The sequence below is a fragment of the Pecten maximus genome, chromosome 7 (assembly GCF_902652985.1).
Source record: "Pecten maximus chromosome 7, xPecMax1.1, whole genome shotgun sequence".
In the NCBI taxonomy this organism is placed as follows: domain Eukaryota; kingdom Metazoa; phylum Mollusca; class Bivalvia; order Pectinida; family Pectinidae; genus Pecten; species Pecten maximus.
Window position 1 is genome coordinate 39,189,188 of NC_047021.1, and position 24,409 is coordinate 39,213,596.

At 35.3% G+C, this 24,409-nt stretch overlaps 1 protein-coding gene across 1 annotated transcript in view; it reads right to left on the minus strand.

Moving 5' to 3' along the window:
• Nucleotides 1–158: 158 nt before the first annotated feature.
• LOC117331214 (neuroglian-like) overlaps nt 159–24,409 on the minus strand; it is a 63,809-nt gene continuing 39,558 nt past the window's right edge. The window contains exons 11-24 of the mRNA XM_033889811.1: nt 21,638–21,778; nt 20,951–21,126; nt 20,370–20,460; nt 19,605–19,886; nt 18,161–18,531; nt 16,947–17,178; nt 16,472–16,602; nt 15,270–15,489; nt 14,746–14,868; nt 14,277–14,462; nt 13,179–13,463; nt 12,701–12,826; nt 11,993–12,068; nt 159–6,579 (exon numbers count right to left, since the gene is read on the minus strand). Coding sequence (XP_033745702.1) covers nt 6,375–6,579; nt 11,993–12,068; nt 12,701–12,826; nt 13,179–13,463; nt 14,277–14,462; nt 14,746–14,868; nt 15,270–15,489; nt 16,472–16,602; nt 16,947–17,178; nt 18,161–18,531; nt 19,605–19,886; nt 20,370–20,460; nt 20,951–21,126; nt 21,638–21,778 — 2,645 coding nt within the window. The 3' untranslated portion in view covers nt 159–6,374. The remainder of the gene's footprint in view (nt 6,580–11,992; nt 12,069–12,700; nt 12,827–13,178; nt 13,464–14,276; nt 14,463–14,745; nt 14,869–15,269; nt 15,490–16,471; nt 16,603–16,946; nt 17,179–18,160; nt 18,532–19,604; nt 19,887–20,369; nt 20,461–20,950; nt 21,127–21,637; nt 21,779–24,409) is intronic.

Genomic DNA, 24,409 nt, shown 5'->3' on the forward strand with positions numbered 1-24,409 from the left:
AACTTCTTCAAAACTGTCTTTATTTACTAATTTATAATGTTCCATAGTACAAATTCCAAACAGTGCTGTGTAGTAAGTCTATGTAACAATTATAATTCCATGGCATATTTCTAAGTGTGCTAACTTTTCTAAACATATAAATGAAAACAAATACAGGATATTTTTTCTTTGTAACTTTATTTTTACAATGTAAACAGACATGACAAATGAGTACAAATAGTCATCGAGGATAGAGACCGATGTTAAAAGATACGAGTGGCAGTTGTTTATGGAATCGCTGAAACACAAATTACCTCGGAATTATAGGCTTTGTCGGATATATGCTTGACGAAGGAAGTTGAACCTCTCATCAGAACTCATTAAGGTGCCAACACATATATATATATACATACAAGTTACAACCAAGGTGTAAGCTGAAAGTCGCATGATCTTCGATTTATTAATGAGCTCCAAAGTCACATGACATTTTTTTTTTGACAGTTCCTCGTCACATTACCTGCCTAGTACGGGCCAGGGCAGTCTCTAATGAATCAAGTGACTTTCCTTGTTTTAAGTGTCTAAATTTGGTAGATCATTATATACACATTTATCATAATTCAAAACCAGAATTCGGAACCTAATTTTACTTGTATCAACTTATTGTAGCAACATTGGCTTGATAATTAAATTTCTATAACAGATTTTATTTATACCAGGTAATTATATTTTTCATCTTGAGAAGAGATTTAAATCTACACAGGTCCACTGAGTTTACTTAAAGGGTAATACCAAGGTGTACTTGAATAAGTCTTATACCCCAACACTGGTCAGTTGGGAAACTGACCACCTGCACTGGAATACAGCGGTCAGTGGAAATAGTAGTATTGGAATACACTGGACAGAGTACAACTGACCACCAGAGTAGTGACCTGCACTGATTATATTGGTCATCTGGTCCGAAGGAGAAAGTTTGATGCACTTTTCTAAGAGCTACATCAACATTTGCTTAATATCATAAAACCTACGGAGTGGGTAGACCATTATTGTTGTCATAGTGATATGTGTTGTTTACATCGCAGTAAAATTAAAACGCTGATAGAAATATGTGGGAGATTCAAAATCACTAATATCATCTGGAACTTCTTTACAAGATTGACAGGTGTCAATCAATGTACAAAAGACTGCCACCATTGTGAAAAAAAACTTTGTGTACAACTACAGTATATTGGATTTCCTTTTCTTAATATCAAGTATTAAAACACTTCATACTGAGACCTAGAAGATGAACTTTTTCCTAAACTACACTGAATGGACGTTGGTTCTTGTGGGATTTCCCCACTTTAATTTAAACAAAAAATTATGTTAATTTCACACAGAGTCGGTTCCTAGACTTGCTAAAGTGGAAGTTTCTTGAAAATCTACCGCTTTCTAATGGAACCGGACGATACAAATAAATATGCTAAGGTTGGTTCATTGACGAGAGGTAAAGTGAGGGTAATTAGCAGTACCAGTCTGGTAGCTTAATGAGCTTGAATCTGTGACTCTGATCACAGTAAACATGAGTTCTGTAGCGGTAAGATTAAATACTAATGGAATTTTAAAAAAGGTGGATTTTTTTTTTCACAATGATATACATGACACGGAATACTATCAGCGCTGCTAATACACGTACGATGAAAGCGAATCCCAGGACGTATACATCCCAGTGTATAGTAAACTCGCTAACAGGACTCCTCAGTTTTTACCGAGACATACTTTCTTTCATTCAAATACATTATGAGAGTACACACATTAAATTGTTTTCTTCCTTCTCGATAAAAATAAATATTGCACAAAATAAACAAGGTGACGATACATTTGTAGGTTTCTAGTGTCGCTAGTGATGCATTGTACATAAAATGGAGGTTGTGGTACTCGGTAGGTATTTAGTATTACTGCGAATAGTTTTGGCCGTTTTATCGAGCATTAAAAAGGCATTTTCCAAATCTAATGGTCTTGACCTTCTTTCAAGACAGAACGTGGAACATTTAATAATTTATTGAAATCAATGTACAGGTAAGTTACGTGTTATAGAAATTTCGTCAATCATCAATGTTAGGTCGTCATGTAATTTTGGTCTTTTACCGTTATAAATTTCATAAAAACTGATGTGTAAGTTTACCTTTTGTTTCCTTGATGCATCCTCAAAAAAAAACAAAAAAAACCCTGATGACGCCGATCTTTAACCTTATTAAAGTTGTTTTGAACGTATTTTTACTTTTACGGATAATAAACAAAACCACACCCAAGCTTCCTAGTCACTCAGATCACATATATAAAAATATCAGAGCACACATCATATCTCGCATATTTACACCCATAACGTCATATGACACAAGATTTACATATATTTATTTACGTCAAATTTTGTACAGCAGAGTCTTCATAATAAAAAGAATATCATAACACATGTTCGAGTTGTAAATAGTGGTTACCGCACAAACGTTTTACATTAAAAAAAAACGTACACATATACGACAATTTTATCCCGATGTTGAGGGATTTCTCCGTTTTTCCTTTGTACTAAATAAAAAATGCAAAACATTGAATACTGTAGCTATCAAATGACTAGAATGGAAAAGCTAACTTGGATGGTATACAATATAGTATATATATTGAACATCAATTGGTGTGATCTCTATTATTCTTCACTTCTCGACAGACTACAATGCAACAGGCGTATTTCCCTTTTATTAAAACCGTCGGGTCCTCTTTCCTTGTTTTCAAGAATAGAATAAAAACATGAAAAAATAGATATAATGAACATGAAAATTATATATAAACTATATAAATTATATATTATAAATTATATTACAATTATATATAATTGATAGGTAGCTTTATGAAATCATTATAAATGCAAGTTTTAAACCTACAATTGTTTTGAATTATATTATTATTAAGATGATGAATGACTGGCCTCAATCTTTGGGTTTTTCTGAAGTAAAAATATTTTCTGAATGTATCAAATGAATTCTAGCTATAGGGCCATGCAAAACAGTTCAATCAAAACAGTTGAAATATGAGTTTAAAATTTACCGCAAAAATCTGGATTTTTATTCATGCAAAAACAACGTCTATATATTCTATACAGATAAATGGACACAGAAGAACTATAGCTATATTCTTTTCTGCCAAATGACACAAGATTTTAATAAAGTCTGACAAAAATGGATAATAGACGAGTCAAATGAGTGTTAATCCATTCAATATACTCCATACAGTATACTGTGTGTGCTTAACAACATAGAGAAGTTAATGGTTTGTGTACATGTGTTGAAGTTACGATTTTAAGTTTTACACTTGTTTTATAATTTTTTGTTTTTGTTAAATTTCCTACAATAACTACTGATTTTTTTATATATGTAACTTAATGGTTTTTGATATAGTAATTGAGTTTTTTTTTTGTTTTTTCTTTACAGTAACTGATTGTTTTTAAACAGTAACTTAATTGTTTTTTATACAGTAGTAAATTTGTTTTTGTACAGTTAGTGATTGTGTTTTTAAACAGTAACTTAATTTAACAAAGTCGAAACCCTGTATTACTATATGTTAAACACTAATGTTAAATCTATACTGTGTCCTAAGCTAGTGTGTAACAACAACACTTTTTCACCATGACGAGTGTATTATATACAGTACATAATTTTTGCTTGATCTGTCTTGGTCCCTGGTTGAAATGCTGCATCAGTCTATGCTAAGATATGGAAATGGAATGAGATTTTGGTGAGTATAAAATATCACAAACGCAGATCTTTTTTTCTTTTTGTTCATCAAAATCTAATTCTCCAATGTGAATGTATATATGTGAGCCTTTTGATTGGATAGTCAGTTGAATGTGGACTCATGTTCCCATAATGCATTAGTGGAACTTCTCGGATTGAGGGGAGGCGGGGAGGGGGTCTACAAGCATTACCAACTGGACTAGATATACACACTGTATTGCTTGCTTGAGATTTCACCACCAAATGAATTTACTATTTTGTATTGCCACATAATTCTTCATATCTCAGTAACAAAGAGTTTTCAAACTTAATATTTCACAAAAGAACTTTTGTTCCTCAAAGAAAAAAAAGAAGACTTTCCATTACTCATGGCGTTGGCCATGTTCTCACACAAACATGTACAATTCATCTTTGGCCTAAATGACTCAAACTGTCAATGGGCCGTTCAACAATACAATACAATAACATTCATCTCATTGCCACATTTTTGCTCTTGCATTTCTTTCTCAAACATTTTCAGGTTTTGACTAATCTGAATTTGCTTCCCGATGATTCATCTGTATATTTGTTTACTAACATAGCAGTGCAGAATTTCTGAAGTTTCGAATGTCAACAGAATCGGCTTGGACATGTAAGGCAGCTATGAAATCTCCGACATTACTAGGTGACATTTTAAGCTACCATGGTAACACGTTACCACGGTGACATGGCTTGTGGTTTTTGGTAACAAACATGTCTGGCTTTCAACCTATCACTAAACATTGTAATATACATGTTATAACATCCAAATAATTATTTCATAGGAAATACATGAAGGAATGGAAACTGTATCATCTGCAGCAGTAAATTCTATATTGGTAACAATTCAATAATTCTGACTCACACTCACACCCTCTCATTCTACAATATAAGCACTGTAAATGATCATGGCTTTATAAATACATGGACATACAATTTATGGACAAACTTCATCAAATAATTGATATTATTCAATCTGTGATCAACTACTTGCAGATTAACTCATAAGAATCCACTTCTTGTGGATTACAAGAACCCTCTGCTGGTGGATTACAAGAACCCTCTACTTGTGGATCACTAGTATCCACTTCCTGTGGATTACAAGAACCCTCTACTTGTGGATCACGAGTATCCACTTCCTGTGGATTACAAGAACCCTCTACTTGTGGATCACGAGTATCCGCTTCCTGTGGATTACAAGAACCCTCTACTTGTGGATCACGAGTATCCGATTCCTGTGGATTACAAGAACCCTCTACTTGTGGATCACGAGTATCCACTTCCTGTGGATTACAGGAACCCTCTACTTGTGGATCACGAGTATCCACTTCCTGTGGATTACAGGAGCCCTCTACTTGTGGATCACTAGAATCCACTTCTTGTGGATTACAAGAACCCTCTACTTGTGAATCACCAGAATCCACTTCCTGTGGATCACTAGAATCCACAACATGTGGATCACTGAAATACACTTCTCCTGGAGATTACTTGAATCCACTACTTGTGGATCACCACCAATCCATGTGGAATTCGGATATTATGTATATTGCACTAGAAAAAAAAGGACAGTGTTGCAGGCATTCTCAATGCATGTAAAGCAGTGTTGCAATATCACCAGCCTTTGGTGGTCACACTCACCCATAGAGAAACTATCATCATACTTCGGTCATTAATAAATAAATAAGAAAATTAAATAAAATTCACAGTCAAAGAAATTCTATTGTTCCTATATATATATATATATATAGATCATCATATTGTAGATTCAATGGTACACAAACACGCTGCTGCAGATTGACTCAATCACGTATGTTACTTAACAAATCAACATTTATGCATAAATATTTTTGTAAGCGAAAACATCAATACTGGGACTTTTGTCAGAGAACTTTCCCACAAGACAACACCGATTTGAAGTTCACTCCAGGATTCTGTGACTTTCATTTGTTTAGTAACTTTACGTTATATATATATATAGTACGAGACTTGTCACAAAATCTCTGAGCACTGTATTCAGGACTCCGTGCCAACAGTGACACTAAAGAAGGCTTTGGCTGAAGATGACAAAATGCGAGATGATGCATGTATCCATGGTAACCAGGAATCGTGTGACGAATGACAAAATTGCACGTCAAAAACAGTATCACAAGCAGTCGATATATTCTAGAGAACAACCCATGACCAGAGATTCATGTTTTTCATCGTATTGACTAGACACACTTAAGCGTTTCCAAGTATCCGTGACATCAATATATATTAAGTGTAAGTGAACACAAAAGTATTTTGATACAATGAACTCCACTGTAGTTCATGGCCTTGTAGCTACGACATCACACAGTATTTTATTACTATGAAATTCAGTTGGAATGCTTGGCATTAAATGCTCTGATAAGAGTATTTGCACATGATTTGCTTGGCCTTGTTGCCATGGCGATACAGTATTTGCTATTCCTTGTTGCCATGACAGTGAAATATTTGCTTGTCCTTGTTGCTATGGCAACACATTATTTGCTTTCACCTGTTGCTATGGCAACATTAATTGCTTGGCCTGATTCCTATGACAATACAGTATTTGCTTGTATTTGTTGCTACAAAGCTACGAATCTAAAAGAATCAAACAAATGTGTGCATGGCTGACGGTTGAGTTTCGTCTGCAGTGGAGACATTCTGTGCTCCGTATTGTCCTATGAATGACCCATCCTCATTAAAACGACTAGGGTCAACATCTCCATATTCTTCTAAACTGTCCTGTTCACTGTCAAGGCCAGCTTTCTCAAGGTCAGGGTCAGATCCACCGGCTAGAGGCTGCTTCTCACCGCTGTAACACAGCAAGGCAGAGAATAATTAAAAAATTGCTAAATATTCCATAATTTTTAAAAATTGTATTGATGATGGGTGGCTCAGTAGCTTCATGCTAGTTCAACAAATTCTAATAGGGATATGATAAACACAATGTGTGGAAAATGTACATTTTGGTCTCCTAAATTGTAATGGAAATTATTCTAGATAATAGATGTCTAGGTAGGCAGCATATTAGAGATTATTGATAAAACAATTTTGAAAAAATGAACTTTTGATATTAAATTTTTTAAAATTCAACAGTAAAGAAACTTGTTTGTATTTCTTAAAGCATTTTTTTAGTGAACGATCACATTGATTAAGTTACATAATGATTCTGATACTGACAAAGCTTAAATATATATACATGTACATATAAAAATATACACTCTTAAAACACCCTAGGTCATGTCTAAATATTTCATCACAAAATGCATCATATCAAATCTGGAAACAAATTTCATTAACAGATTTTTTTATTTTTATTTTAAGCTGTTTTTAATCAACTCAAATTTCTGTAAGCAAATAGCAAGCAAGCGAGTCCTGAAAGTCAATACAGAATTACCCAGGCCCCCTTTATAACAGAAAACTATATGTCAGGGTAAAATTGATTCGAAGTAAATATTTTACATTTCAGGAGAGGTTGACATTTTGTTCCATTTCCTGATCAGAGCAATAACTGAACATAAAAATAAACATGGAAAGCCTTGACAAGTTTTAACAAAAAATAATAAAATTGTTATTACAAAACGTCACAACAGAAAAACAGTCCTGACAAACATCGTTACAACACTTCTCGTTAAGTGGATTTATATTTACTCATTAAAGGTTATATACAAATATTAGATATTTCAAGGGTTTAAACTATGAATGATACACAATTCTAATGGTTAAATTTTAATGGTAGATATTTTTAGGAACTTAACTATGAGTGGTAGAAATTTTCAACTATTTACTCTGAATACTAGACAATTTTAAAAGTTGAATTTGAATGGTAGAATTTTTTGATGGTTTTATATGAATGTTAATGACTTAATATGAATATTAATGATTTTATATGAATATTAATGACTTAATATGAATATTAATGATTTTATATATATATGATTTTAATGAGTAACAATGAATGGTAAGACAATGTTTTTGTTTGATTGTGAATGGTAGACTTTTTTATCCATTTACAGATGACCCCAGCAACATAGCCGATTCATGGGCCACTTGAAATAATGAAGAACTTGGGACACGTCCATTTGTATGTCCGTCCGTCTGTTTTTCTATACACACTCTTGTTAGGAGGTTTTGTTTTATCCATTTGATACTAGAAGTCCATCCGTCATCAAAATTTGTAATTGGATAAATATCAGTAAATCAAAAGTAGGTCACTGTCACTTCCATTTTGTGCTTAAATGACACTTGGTCAACTTTTATGTTTGAACTCAATTTTAGTCAGACTCTGCGTTCAGCTCCATTATTTCGAACAAAGCTGGAACGGGGATATTTAGTGCATTTTAAACAATTTCTAGTTTTGACAAAATTTTGCTCTCCCATTTCAGTGGGAAGGGTGAGTATGTAAATAAACAAATCACAATGCACAACTAAACCAACATGACAGGGTGGATATATATACATTGTAGTACCAACATGCTTCTGTTGTGGCTGAAACAATAAAAAATGTCACTTAAATCAACACTTCTAGGGTCAATTTTAATCTCAAACTCGGGAAACCCAGAATCTTCAATTGTTATAGCAAGCCTCTTTAGTTTTGCTGTGGCAGAATGCATTAAAAAAAATTGCACAATTAATCAAATATTAGCAATATAAATCTTAAATGTAGTTTTTAAAGTTAGAAACAATTAATTAATTAATTGATAACAAGTGTTGAATCAGTGTTATATCAACAAAATTAAATTATGTATACCATAAATGCATGCGACTGACAAATATGACAAATAAACTGCAAGGTCAAACAAACGTTTCTCAAGGTCAAAAGGAGTATATATTTTATTACAAGGGTACACTTTTCTATGCTGTTTTTAAGTTTGGCAGGGTTTTGCATGAGGGTGTTTAAATATATTTGACCTTGATCTTCAGATTTGCGACAAACACATGCATGACCTTGCAGATGTAAAAATAATCAAATAACTTAAACAAAATTAAAATTGACGAAGCAATAAGCGAGGAAGATTTTTGGTTTACACACGGAAATCAGGAAAAGAACAAAATGATGACACCTGGTAATCTTACACCTCATCGTAATCCCAGGTTGCTAGCCTTAAAAGGCAAGAAATCAAAATTAGGCAAAATCAATCAAGTTAAAAACATAAATACCATTTATTTTGTCCATTGGATTTTAGCAAAATAGCTCTGGTAAAAGGTTGGAAGGGTAAAAAGGGGGAAATACATAGGCATTTGATGAAGATGACTGTAAGTGAACAATATTAATTTCAAAAATAATATCAAAAAAAAAATCAAAAATAAAAAAGAAAATAAAAAATCTGATAAGACAGAAAGTTCAATTTGATACACCTGTGAAAATGAAACTAATCAAGATTTGTTTTTTAAGTAACCTGCTTCCTGAAAAAGTTGTACCAAAAAAAATTTAACCTTGATCTAAACCAGTTAACCATGACCTTTCAAGGTGATTCAAATTTAGCTGACCTTATAATCAAAACTCGTTCACCTTGATATAAGATAAAGATTTAGTTTTGTATTTACAATTAATAATCCCAATGGCTGTATGAGAGAGGTAAATTTATAAATATGTGTAGTTAAATGTCAGACATAGTGTTTGTATGCTTAGGACAGAGTAATGATTTGCAGCTTCAATGTTTTATTTTTATTCTGATACAAAAATCTGTGAATAATGAGACATGACATTACCAAAATGTGACATGCATGTTGTCATCACTACCAACTTGTATATGGATGGCTAAAGATGTTTAAATGGACACACAGTCTGATCTCGGCTATAGATGTTTACATGGACACAAAACATGTCTGATCTCGGCTATAGATGTTTACATGGACACACATAACATGTCTGATCTCGGCTATAGATGTTTATATGGACATACACAACATGTCTGATCTCGGCTATAGATGTTTACATGGACACACACAAAACTGTTCTCGGCTATAGATGTTTACATGGACACACAGTCTGATCTCGGCTATAGATGTTTACATGGACACACAAAACATGTCTGATCTCGGCTATAGATGTTTACATGGACACACAAAACATGTCTGATCTCGGCTATAGATGTTTACATGGACACACAAAACATGTCTGATCTCGGCTATAAATGTTTACATGGACACACAAAACATGTCTGATCTCGGCTATAGATGTTTACACGTACACACATAACTGTTCTCGGCTATAGATGTTTACATGGACACACAAAACATGTCTGATCTCGGCTATAGATGTTTACATGGACACACAAAACATGTCTGATCTCGGCTATAGATGTTTACATGGACACACAAAACATGTCTGATCTCGGTTATAGATGTTTACATGGACACACAAAACATGTCTGATCTCGGTTATAGATGTTTACATGGACACACAAAACATGTCTGATCTCGGCTATAGATGTTTACATGGACACACAAAACATGTCTGATCTCGGCTATAGATGTTTACATGGACACACAAAACATGTCTGATCTCGGTTATAGATGTTTACATGGACACACAAAACATGTCTGATCTCGGTTATAGATGTTTACATGGACACACATAACATGTCTGATCTCGGTTATAGATGTTTACATGGACACAAACAACATGTCTGATCTCGGCTATAGATGTTTACATGGACACACAAAACATGTCTGATCTCGGCTATAGATGTTTACATGGACACACACAACATGTCTGATCTCAGCTATAGATGTTTACATGGACACACAAAACATGTCTGATCTCGGCTATAGATGTTTACATGGACACAAAACATGTCTGTTCTCGGCTATAGATGTTTACATGGACACACACAACATGTCTGATCTCGGCTATAGATGTTTACATGGACACACACAACATGTCTGATCTCGGCTATAGATGTTTACATGGACACACATAACATGAACAAATTTACACTACTTATATATGTTAATGTATTCTGTATGTAGTAATTGTTTGATAAATAGCATTGTCTTTACTTCAACACTGATCTTATTAACAAACTAATACCAAGCATATTGAATTTTACTTACAGTTCATCTCAAATGACTCAAATTTTTTTTTTATTATAAATTATTCGAAAAGTTTATTTTCTAGAAGATTTATGATGACAATGTTTTGAATTTTAAGTTTAAAACAAAGCATTGCCAAGCTAAATGTTCTTCAGCAAAATTTTCATGAATCCCATGGGAACTGGCAACAAAAGACTTAAGGATGTGTGAAAAAAAATTGTAAGAAAAAAAAAAGTTTTCTTTAACACTATCCAAGTATAGAACATATCTATTTTCAGTCATCTCTATTGTCTTCAAAGTACAATTTGGGTACAATTAGCTAGATATTTTTACATTACATTGCAATAAATATAAAAACAGCATAATTAAGTGCATGAAAACAGTATTGCTGTGATAAATGAAAAAAAAAACTATTACATGAGCTATGATCAAATATGCAAATGCCGTACGAACTGCAACATACACTTTGAGCAAACAGCTTGCACAGTGAATCGGTATAGTAACTGAGTGGGGGGCATTTACAAGGGGACACACAAAAATAATCAAAAAATTTAAAAAGAACAATTGGAATAAAAATCACTTTTAGACAACATTCAAAAGAAATGCAGGATAAAAATTGATAATTCAAAAAATGCTGAAGGGGCTCTTTTTTGAAAATAAAGTGTTAAAAGTTCAAAAAGCCCAAATGAATCATACCCCAGGATAATAATAGAAAAATCCCAATAATTAATGAAATTTACAATTCCTGTTAAAGCACTCAAGTTACATTGAAGTGGAAGAAATTGGAATTTTGATATAGCATTGAAATTAATAGATAGGTCTACCAAATGTCACTAAATCTATAATTATAGTACAATCCATTATCTTTACTTATATAGAATTATGTCATTCTAAATCCAGATTCCCACCTCTGTTATGGAAGGCCAATCAATATACTAGTCCTACAAGCGTAAGCAGATGATTTCTTCAGAAGAAGTAATATGTCTTTAAGATATGAAGAAACCAAATAAACTTCAATAGAGCACGCTAATACCACTACAGAGTGTTTAAGCTTTTGTTAATATAGATCTACATCTAGAAATCCATCATATCGCACGTATACCATTACCAGGGGAGACAACTGCCCTTGACAAGAGGCCACTAGTGTAATCTAACATAGGGACCACACATAACAAGACAATACTCACTTCTCATTAAAATCATTAACATGTGCAGATTTCTTATCCTCTGGTGGTATTCCTTTAAGCCTTTCATTTTCTTGTACTGTTGACAAAAATAGCAAAATTCTCAGTTTAAATTTCTTATGTTAAAAAAAAATTTCTATTATGATTTTAATGTAAACAAAACGAGGTAGTTTATTACAAGAAATTTATATTTTACATGTCGGCCCAAAATTCAGCATCTAAAAACTCTGACACTCACATTAATTGTGAAGAAATCACTACAAACAAGGTTAAAAATATAACTGTGACATATAATCACTAGGTTTGGGAAGGCAGGAATGTTACTATTGAGAAATTGAAAATTCACAGAAGGAAATTGATATCATGTTTACCAAACGATTCTTATTTTCAGAACACTAAGAAATAACATCAGATCAATATTATTCCCTTATGCTGATTGGTGAAAATAGATCACTTCTCCAAACCGAACCCTCTCTAAACCAGCCAAATATTCATGTACCGTGCATGATAAAGAGAAGATCCACAGTACTTCAATTTGACAAAGATCAAAAGAAGCTTTATACCTCTCCTGAAAACCCAGTCTTATTCTTTTACATTTTCAAGGGTTTTCGTGCAAAATTTATCTTTTGTATATATCTGGCCGTTGATATGTTGATTCGAAGTTAGGAATACATTTTCGTGTACATAGCTGCTCTAGTATTCTTTACCTACCATGATATTTGTCCCCTCGGCTCCGTTTGACAAGGCACACAATGATAAAGATGATGATGAGGAGAGCTAAGGCGACCAGCATGATGATAAACCATAGGCTCTCATATACCTTCTCGGTGTAGGCAACTGAAATCGAAAACATGGTAAATATTGATCAATTACGCCAGAAACCATTCTCGTTGTGTAAAACAAAAATATCATTGATTCAGTTTTTAATTGTACACAGCAATACCGTTGTCTTTTAGCTTTGATTAGGTGTAAAATTTCCCTTTTAGTTCAACTGGGAGAATAACAGGCTGGCAAGCTGGGGGTCATGGGTTGGAACCCAAAATTTAGGCACACTACTGGTCTTTCTGTTAAATAAAATGCATTCTGACCTGCGGATGTGCGTCTCTGCCTTCTCACTTATATGTGGCCTGAACTTATCACGTAGTTCTCGATCGCCCAGTACCCCTATCCCCAAACTCCGGGTACTCACCTTGTGCCCCAAGTGTGGCAACAGTGTGGACACTGCTCCGCTTGATTTCCTGTCCACTGGTTGCTACGACTTGGACCTCGTAGGTAACACCAGATGTGAGATTTGGAACCATCTGCCAAGATTTCATCAGTTCTCCCGTCATCTCGCTCCACTTGTGGTTTCCTTGGCGACGGTATTCCACATAGTGATTATAGCCGGCTCGGTCATGGTTTGCATTGATTGTCCATGACACATTGATCGCGTCAAAGTGAGGTGTGATCCTATCAATCTGAGGCATAGCAGGATCTGAAGTAAAACTCAAATTGTAAGCTTTTTCGGAATAGTCGTATAATATTCTTTTCGCCCCGGATATGACGCGACAGGTGGCGTTACTGGTCAAGATGAAGTATGTGATTGGTCAATGTAGCGGTAAATGCAAAATGCAGATGTGCAGTTAAAAACAAAACAAAGTTAAGATTGAATACAAGCTGAATAAGTTGATGTATCTTTTCAAATGACAAATTGATAAAATTATATTCTTAAGTTCAAATGCAGTCTTATTATCACCAAAAATGATTCAAACTGATATAATTTTGTTATCGGGCTGAAACGCATTTAAAGTTCGTTAATTTATTTCACCAGCAGTTTTACATTAAAACCACCACATTAAAACTATGCCGTTTATCTTTTTTTAAAGACAATTCCTGTTCTTCTTAATATTGTACAAAAATGCGTTATCAAAGTTGATATTTTATATGCTTTTAAAAACAATCTTGCTTAATTTAAGAGTAATATGTTTTTTGAAATATACATTAAAAGAATAGATCAAATTAAAAATTAATAAAATTAGCACATAAACCTAACTTCTAGGGTTAGGAAAGAGAGGCCATGGCCATAGGTGCATAAAATTCTTAAAGGTTCATAGAAATTTGAAAGTCTTCAATCAAATTTTTAAAACTGTGGTAATTATAAATAGCCGATACCTGGACTCAACCTTTCTAATCCCTACCACACAAATAAATAGTTGGTCTTTGTGAAACATAGTTACCTCCCTTGCCCTTTAGAAAGTCAACCATTCATTTCTATTTGTTATGACAATGAATGGCATAATTAACTCACCACCAGGAATTGCAGTCATTACGTCAATGAACATGTCTTCCCCAAGACCTGTGCCTGTTTTTGCCTGAACGTGCATTCTGTATTGTGTATTTTCATTTAGTCCATTGACTCGCGTGATAAATCCACCGTTTAACTCGAGGATGGTGTCGTTTGCTATGACAGAATTCCCCACAGTCAGGCCATGTACTGAAACATAAGAAAACTTCAATACAAAAATTCTGCTGAAAGCCGATTATTATTTCAAATCTTTTTAAAAAAATCTTAATAAAATTTGAAGGAGTCAATGTACCAGTATTAGTAAATTGGAAATTAGCAAAACTAAACAGAAACTTATATTTGATGATATTATTCAGCTTCTACAGTAATAAAAAAAAAAAAAAAAAATCATTGAAAGTTATCAAGAATCCAGACCAAGACGAGAAACCATCTTCTGTACGATAATTTCAATTGAACCACAAAGTCAACTTACTTTCTTCATACGAGACTTCGTAGCCTGTGATTTTGCCATTTGGGTGTTCTGGTTCCTCCCAGGAGAGTTTGATGTACACAACACCGCGACTAGTGGCTCGCAGACGTTGGACTTTGTCGGGCACTAAATGTCAAAACAGAGTGGGAACTTCATCTCAAATGTCAACAAAAACAAAGTTAAGGCCCTAAAGATTTTCACTTTTGACCAAATCAATTTTTTATTACAATTTTAAATTTGACATGTTGAAATATAATTTTATTCCAATTAATGACCACCAAATGGTTTGTGCCGAGACAAAAATAAACCTCAAAATTATTTCTTTTTATTTAATATTCCCTATAAGAAGAAAAAAAAAAATAACATACCAGCATATTTAACACAGCTGTCACTCATTTTATACATGGATATAACCAATTTCAAATCAAACTTTCCAAAATATATTGAACAGGACAAATATCGTCCAATGAGATACTTCTTATAAATTTTAAACCTAGATTTCAATCATGTGACCTGATGTTACATACCGCCCTCTGGTGTCGAAAGGTTGAGTACGTTGCTGCTGTTAGACTCAAAGTATGTGTTGATGGCAACAACGTCCAGCTGTAGGGATGTATATGCTGGAAGATTCTTCACTCTCGCTGTTTCTTTGAATGTTGTTCGCCGATTTCGACTCCCATGCAGGAATTCTTTACGGACAATGACCTCAAACATCTTGTCTGGGTTATCAAGTGTCCAGTATCGAATCTACAATGGACAGAATCTGTTTAGAGAAGTTTTCAAGTGGACATAATCTCTGTATAGAGGGACAGAAATCTCTGTATAGAGGGACAGAATCTCTGTATAGAGGGACAGAATCTCTGTATAGAGGGACAGAATCTGTATAGAGGGACAGAATTTCTGTATAGAGAGACAAAATCTCATATAGAGGGACAGAATCTCTGTATAGAGGGACAGAATCTCTGCATACAGGGACAGAATCTGTATAGAGGGACAGAATCTCTGTATAGAGACAGAATCTCTGTATAGAGGGACAGAATCTCTGTATAGAGGGACAGAATCTCTGTATAGAGGGACAGATTCTCTGTATAGAGGGAAATAATCTCTGTATAGAGGGACAGAATCTCTGTATAGAGGGACAGAATCTATGTATAGAGGGACAGAATCTCTATATAGAGGGACAGAATCTGTATAGAGGGACAGAATCTCTGTATAGAGGGACAGAATCTCTGTATAGAGGGACAGAGTCTCTATATAGAGGGACAGAATCTCTGTATAGAGGGACATAATCTCTGTATAGAGGGACAGAGTCTCTATATAGAGGGACAGAATCTCTGTATACAGGGACAGAATCTCTGTATACAGGGACAGAATCTCTGTATAGAGTGACAAAATCTCTGTTGTATAGAGGGACATAATCTCTGTATAGAGGGACAGAATCTCTGTATAGAGGGACAGAATCTGTATAGAAGGACAGAATCTCTGTATAGAGGGACAGAATCTCTGTATAGAGGGACAGAATCTCTGTATACAGGGACAGAATCTTGACAGAATCTTGACAGAACTGTTTATTGAAAAAGCTTTTGGGCTCAGATAGATTTACATTTGCTTCAGTTTCGAGCCATTGACTGAGCTCTGAATATATGTTTACTAACATGTACGTAAGATGTACAGAGTTGAAGCTAAACTTTTATTCAGTGGAGAAGGTATCCATGATTTCATTGCTCACCTTATAGCCTTCGAATTTGCCCTGCATCGCCTCAGGGCTTTCGTCGACTGGATCCCAACGGAATCCTGCCTCTTCATAAGTAATGTTTACGTCAGGATCAACCTCAAAGTTTGCAGGAACCACATTAGGCGCTGTAAGTAATTAACGAAACATTTTAAATGACTTTTTCATTCAGAGTTTATATTGTCCCTTCAGGCAAGACTAGCCAGACTATTCAGATAGTATCTTGTTTTTTTGTCTGCTTAACCAACAACACCTTTAAGTGATATCCTGTTAAGCAATACATTTTTAAAAATTAAGTTCAATGGATTTCATAAAAAAAATTTAAGCATCTGAAATGAAGACTTTATAAAATTCTGAAAGCGATACTTCTCTTTTGACATTTTCACATTGTCACAAAACAATTCCATTAGAATTGTTTCTTTGACCACAATAGGACCCAAATATTGATGTACTCTTTACAATGTTGAATTACCTGACATTCCGGAGTGTCCTATGTTGGTCAGAGGTGGAGTTACTGCCTTGCCTATTTCATTGAAGGCCATCACATAGATTTCATACTCCTCGTAGATGTCATTTGTCTGAATTTCCTTCCTCGTCTCCATATAGTCGTCGATGACAAACGTATGCTGTTTGCCTGTATTTATGTTTCTGGCGGTCAGCTTGTAAAAGAAACCTGGTGCATTGTGAAGGGTTGGCTCCATGGCCTAAAACACAAATGGACTTGTGAGACCCTTCTTGTAGCGTACAGCAAATTTTGTCCCCTACCTTCTTTGAGGTATTCTGATCAAACTTCACACAATGATAAAAGACCATTTCATATCTTAGACAAGTTCAGGTTTCACAGTTGAATAAAAAAAAACTCAGAGTTCAAGGTCAAGGTCACCTTCAATCCAAGTTTCTTTAAAAACCATTACAGTGTAATATCTGGCGGGGGCCAGTAGGGGACATGTATTACTTCAGCAATACTAAGTATTCTTGTTTTCCTTTTCAACAGAGTTGATTTATATATTGTTTATTACCTTGCCCTTTAAATTGTTTTATTGATTTTTACATCAAATTATGTTTTCATTTATATAATGTTAGTCATTGCCTTCTCTTGATGTATTCTTTGGGATATTTGTTGGTTGTTTTTTGTTGCTATACTACCCACACAGAATGTTTTACTTTGAAAGGAGAATTAAAGTGTCTATATTCTTTTGGATGATAAATATTCAAGATTTCAACTGACTTGTCTAACTCAAGACTTCATTTGAATTTCTTGAACCATTGTCACAAATGTTCCTTTATACATGGGAATTCCTCCTAACAGAGTCATGCCAGAGTAAAGGAAAAATCTGAAGGAAGTTTTTCCTTAAATTATGTATAACATGAAAAAATTTATTGGTAAATTAAAAAAAAAATGTCTAAGACATAAATGCCCCCGCTGCCACTTGACACCCAGAAATCATGGCTGTTCCTGAGATTAGCTAGTTACATTGTATCAGGACGGGATAGCATAGACATTGGTAACACTGTATGCAACCCCCCCATGGCAGGGGCATAATTATGAAATATTATGAAATTTTATAACTTGTTCATATACCTGAGTTTTTCCATAATTATAAAATATCATGAAATTTTATAACTTGTTGATATACCTTCTGCCGAAGTTTAAGACAGAATATCGACTATTTGGCTGATACTTACATCCCATTCGATGATGAGGAAGTTCGGTTTGTTGTCGATGATGTTAACATTTTCTGGGTGTTTGTCAGGAGATGCTTTTTGTGTTCTACACACCGTTCCGGTCGGATTAGATGGCAGCCCTTCCCCGAAATCATTGAACGCCTTCACCCTGAATGTGTAATTCACCCAGGCAGAAAGTTCAGCTTCTACCTCTGTCACAGTTCCTTCAGTTTCAGCCAGAAAAGCCCATTGGCCTGGGTTGAATCCGTTGTGTTTTTCGACCACATAGCGTTGTATTGGAGAGAAGTTGTCCCTAGACTTTTCCCAGCGCAGTGATACACTCCGGGCGTCGCAGTTAAGAATGTAGATTTCGCTGGATGGATCTGGAGGAGCTGTAATATAAAATTGTTATTAGTTGTAAAACTATGCTAAAATAAATTCATTAGTCATTAATTTTGCTAATTATTGATAATTAAATTTACACATATACATTAGCATTCTCGCTTGAGAGATACCCCAAAGTATATCACATATTTGGCTATGACTTAAAATTTTCTAGGCCTTAAGTGAACAAGGTCATCCTATTTCACAGTTGCGTTATTTATTGTGTCAAGTCAGTCAGGTAGGATTACTGCCCAGTATAGTACAGACTTGTGAAATTCTGATTTGCTATGATCCATAAAACAATTGGAGTTACTTCCCCTTAGTCATGGACGATAATTGTATGATCTCTATACACAGGTGTCTGCTTCTGGTCAGTATCAATAGAAACAATTATTAGCCCCTACTCATACTATATCCACAAGGTGTAACACTTGAAGACTCATCACCTGGGGAACGGAAGTAGACTTGATCGGTCGACAAATATAGTTGGTATTGTTTATAGAGCTGTCGACCAATCTTTGTTTGTTTTTGTTTAACGTCCTATTAACAGCCAGGGTCATTTAAGGACGTGCCAGGTTTTGGAGGTGGAAGAAAGCCGGAGTACCCAGAGAAAAACCACCGGCCTACGGTCAGTACCTGGCAACTGCCCCACGTAGGTTTCGAACTCGCAACCCAGAGGTGGAGGGCTAGTGATAAAGTGTCGGGACACCTTAACCACTCGGCCACCGTGGCCCCTGTCGACCAATCAGGTCTACTTCCGTTCAACAGCCGCTGCATCGTCGAGCATCAAGTGTTACACCTTGTTGATATAGTAGGAGTACTTAAATATTTTTTTCTATTAATACCAACCAGAAACAGACACCTGTGGTCTGTATTTGTGTAAAATATGATGTGCTTTTGGTGTACTGGTTTCTTATCATGGAAAATTGTCAAGATTTCGATTTTAAAAGTAACAAATTAGCATTCAACAAGTTGCACCACTTGTTAACATCTTGCTAGAAACTATTTCATTTAAAAAAATTTTTTTTTTTAGATTAAAAATAATTTCCGATGCTGAGAATGACCTTGACTCTATACTGACCTCGGACTTTGAGTTCTGCCACAGCCTTGGCCTCGTCTATGCCATTATGTGCCCAGCAGGTGTAGTTAGCGGTATAAGCACTAGAAGTTTTTTTGATTTTGAATCCATCCGACATCATTTCAATGTTCGGGTCATTTGTGTCCAAAGGAACACCGTCTTTCAGCCAATTGATTTTAAGATTATCGGTCTCGGCGCTGTCTGTGATGGCATTGCACTTGAAGATCACCGGACTTGGATAGGTGACATTTTTATCCTGAGGTGATGACATGATACGTGTTCTCTCTAGATTAAAATACAACAACCAAGATTCATTATGCAGGCTTAAGCATAATAGAATAACCTTCTAAAAAAGAATCAAAGATATGTCCCCATGTAAATTATCAGTTAAAATCACTAGGGCCCAGTTGTTCAAAAGGTGATTAGCTTAATCACTTGATTAGTGAAAATCTCATTTCTCCTTTACTTCAAAACCTGAGTGTGTGTATTCCTTAAAATTGTCAGGTAGGAAGAGACAGATGAGTGATATAATTTCATAAAATTTTGTCAAGTTAGTTTTTCCAGAAATTATTTTATCTGGATTTTAAAAGTGTTTTTAAACTGTGATTAGCCTAACTGCCTTTTAAACAACAGGGCCCAGAAGTTTAATACTTCCCGGATGATTAATATAAACTTGTTCTATGAATTTTCATTAAAAATATGACAATCCAGTAAATTATCTCCCTTTGCTCCCTCAAATTATGATCCCCAATCCCTTCAGGTACTCACTTCGCACGGTCAGAGAGCCTGTGCTAGATTTTTTGTCGTACACGTTGGAAGCTGTACAGGTGTAGGTGCCACCGTCAGCACTCAAAACATCCTGAAACAACAACAACATTTTATAAAAGCCCAACCATGCTATACTGAAAACTGAAAATTCATATATATGTGACCTTGACTTTTGACCTTTCAACCCAAATTAAAACCAATCAAATCTAATATAACATTATTACTTTGAGACAGTATTATGATGTAACAGTGTGTGTTTTTAGGTCAATGCTATTTTGTTGTTTTTTGTATGCTTTGATCACATCATGTCATACAAAATCTAAACCCCATTGTTTATCAAACTGCAGAAATAAAGTTATATAGTTATAGCATTTCGACCTCATTAAACTTTTTTTGAAACTGAAAATATATTGATAGTACTTATGTCATTAATCTTGAACTTTGAAAGGACAATGAATGGGCAAGATGCATTCAAAGGACAATGAATGTATGGGTGACAAACAAAGGCATCACATTGTGTGAGCTGACATGTAATTTTAAGAAAATGCAAGTTCATCCTTTTTTTCATGACAGATTCTTACTGCGATGGTGATGGATGACCCAGTCTGTGTGTACCGGCTCCCCCGTAAAATTTGTGCACCCTTTTTCCAAGTTAACTCAGGTTGTGGCTTTCCATCATTTTCACACGTTAGCGTCACAGACTGGCGTTCAGCGACGGTCAGCTGACCAGGGCCACTGGTGATTTCTGGTCCATATGCTGGAATAGCAGCGAATCAATAGTCAAACAAATTGTTATTGAAATCAAAGCACTCAAAAATGATAAATCAAAGTGCTGAGAGTACTGATAAATCAAAGTGCTGAGAGTACTGATAAATCAAAACGCTAAGAGTACTGATAAATCAAAGTGCTGAAAGTACTGATAAATTGAGTGAATACTTAAAGTCAATGAGACAATATTTCTGACCTATGTCCTTAATTTCATTTCAAAGCTCATCATTCTGGAATTTATTTAGGATTCAAATCAATCCTGAAGGAAAGAAGTTATATTACAGAATTTACATAGTCCCATTTCAGTCATTATCTGATTGACATAGAAACCATAACCATAATTAACATGATGCAGTGTTTCAAAGGTTTTCTACGAAACTTATCAGGAAAAAGTACAATAAAAATCGTATCAATCAGGTAAAGTTATGTACAGATTGTAAGTACAGGACCAGTAAATGTTTTTATAGATATTAATAATGATGACATATTGATTTGTTTACCGAGGACATTAAGGTAAACATCTGCCCATAAAGTGCCATGTTTGTTGGTTGCTAGGCACTGTATGACCTGGGAATCTTGTTTTTCTAGATTTTGGAATGTCAGTACGTCGTTAGCTAGAGTCCGCCGAGTGGCTGGTACTTCTGAAAAATGAGGAAATAGTATGTAATAATGCATGTGATGACATAAACAAACATCTTAAACACAAAACAAACAAACAATCAAACACTGAACAATTGATGAAAACCCTGATAACGGGTAGACAAGACAAGGAAGGCTTGGGAAGTTGGTGGAAACCCAATAATGTACAGCTATAGACATTACAATATTAGATTTTATACGGGGGGTCAGATGGCACAGTGGAAACACATTTGCCTTTCACCTAGCCAGCTGGGGTTTGATTCCTCGATCGGACATGAACAAGTATTTGGTCACCTTCCCAACCACTTCAGTTTTCCCTGGGAACTCTGCGTTCCTCCAACAGTAAAACCCCTCGTGTGTTTAGATCCAGGCCAACAAGAGTGATTAATAAAAGCTGATATAACTTGTTTTACAATTGTTGTAAAAAAAAAGGAAGTCTATATTAGATTTCACAAGAATTTGTGAAAATGGTGGGGACAATTTAAACAAGAGGCCCATGGGCCTTAACGGTCATCTGACAAACACTTACACTTGATTTATTGATTGATTTAAACATATTTTATTTGTCATTTACAATTTGTTACAAAGGGATTGGGCACAAGTTTTCCAACTTATATTAAGCCCTCTCCCGATACAATTTTACATTGAGAAAAAATTCACATGATGGTAGTTTTATTTACATATTTACAATCTAATTTTATAAGAAATAGAGAGAAAGAGAGAGAGAGAGAGAAGGGGAGGGAGACGGAGAGAAAGGGGAAGAGAGGGGGAGTTGGAGGGGGGAAGGAAGAGAGAGACAGAAAGAGATTTTATAAGACATTGATACAAATAATCTTATATATATGGGATATACATGTATATCTAAATACTTCAAAAAGACAAATAGTTTTGTGGTAGACCTAAGCGGACTCGGGCAACAATCACTTTGGTACACAATTCGACTTTCCTTTCGTTCAAACTTGTCTAATGTCTATGATAATCCATGCCAGTGGTGTCTTCCTCCTTTTCTTTTCTGGTCCTTCATTTATAACATTTCACACACACCCGAATGTCACCCGAGTCCGCAAAGACAAAAATACAATGTACATTAATTTCCAATTAAGATATTTTTAAAATCTATTTGTATTTTTAATAAATAGTTGGGTTGATTGGCATATAGTTACATTTTCTTGATGAAAAAGTTCATTTTTTCCGAATAGCAGAAGTTTAGAGGTCTAGTGGGATGAAATAATTTAGATCACGAAACAGTTGCAAACGCTGAACAGAGTAATTATTACATTCAAAAAAGAAATGATATGCATCTTCAACAGGGTGTCCACTTACACTTACAGCAGGGACACACACCCCAATCCAGCATTATTACCATAAATTATTTATCGCAGCCAGTTATGTTTTAGATCAAATTTGGTTTTTATCCATTTAGCTTGTCCAGGAAGAGCAGCACCATAAAGCAAAATTTTAGCCAAGTTCCCATTTTTGGGGCATGCCCCTCTGTCCCAATGGGTCAGACAAGACTCATTTATATCAATTAGGATTGCCTTTCCCCAATGATGTTTCATACTAAATATGGTTGTAATCAATTCAGGCATTAAGGAGGAATTGCATTTTTAAGAAATGTTTAACCTAAGCGCTCCTTTTGCCCCATCTTTTTTTCCCCAGGGGTCAAACCTGTCTCATTAAAAAATATGATTGCCGTCACCTTATGTTTCACATCAAATTTGGTTGTAATCCACCAAAAGGTTAGGGAGGATTAGGATTTAACAGCAAATATTCACCAAAGTTCCCCTTTTGGGGCCCTGCCCCTCAGGCCCCAGGGGTCACACTAGCCTCGTTTATATAAAATATGACCACCCTTCCCAAAGGATGTTTCACACCATATTTCGTATTAATCCACCCAAGGGTTAGAGAGAAGTAGGATTTATAGCAAAATTTCATCAAAGTTCCCCTTTTGGGGCCCCGCCCCTTTGGCCCCAGGGGCCACACCAGCCTCATTTATATAAATATGACCACCCTCCACCAATGATGTTTCACACAATATCTGGTTGAAATCCACCAAAGGGTTAAGGACGAGTAGGATTTTATAGCAAAATTTCATCAAAGTTCCCTTTTTTGGGCCCGTCACTCTGGCCCCAGGGCTCACACCAGCCTCATTTATATAAAATATGACCACCCTCCCCCAATGATGTTTCACAACATATCTGGTTGAAATCTACTAAAGGGTTAAGGAGGAGTAGGATTTTATAGCAAAATTTCATCAAAGTTCCCCATTTGGGGCCCCACCCCTCAGGCCCCAGGGGTCACACTAGCCTCATTTATATAAAATATGACCGCCCTCCCCAAATGATGTTTCACAACATATCTGGTTGAAATCCACTAAAGGGTTAAGGAGGAGTAGGATTTTATAGCAAAATTTCATCAAAGTTCCCCATTTGGGGCCCCGCCCCTCAGGCCCTAGTGGTCACACCAGCCTCATTTATATAAAATATGACCGCCCTCCCCAAATGATGTTTCACAACATATCTGGTTGAAATCCACTAAAGGGTTAAGGAGGAGTAGGATTTTATAGCAAAATTTCATCAAAGTTCCCCTTTTGGGGCCCTGCCCCTCAGGCCCCAGGGGTCACACCAACTTCA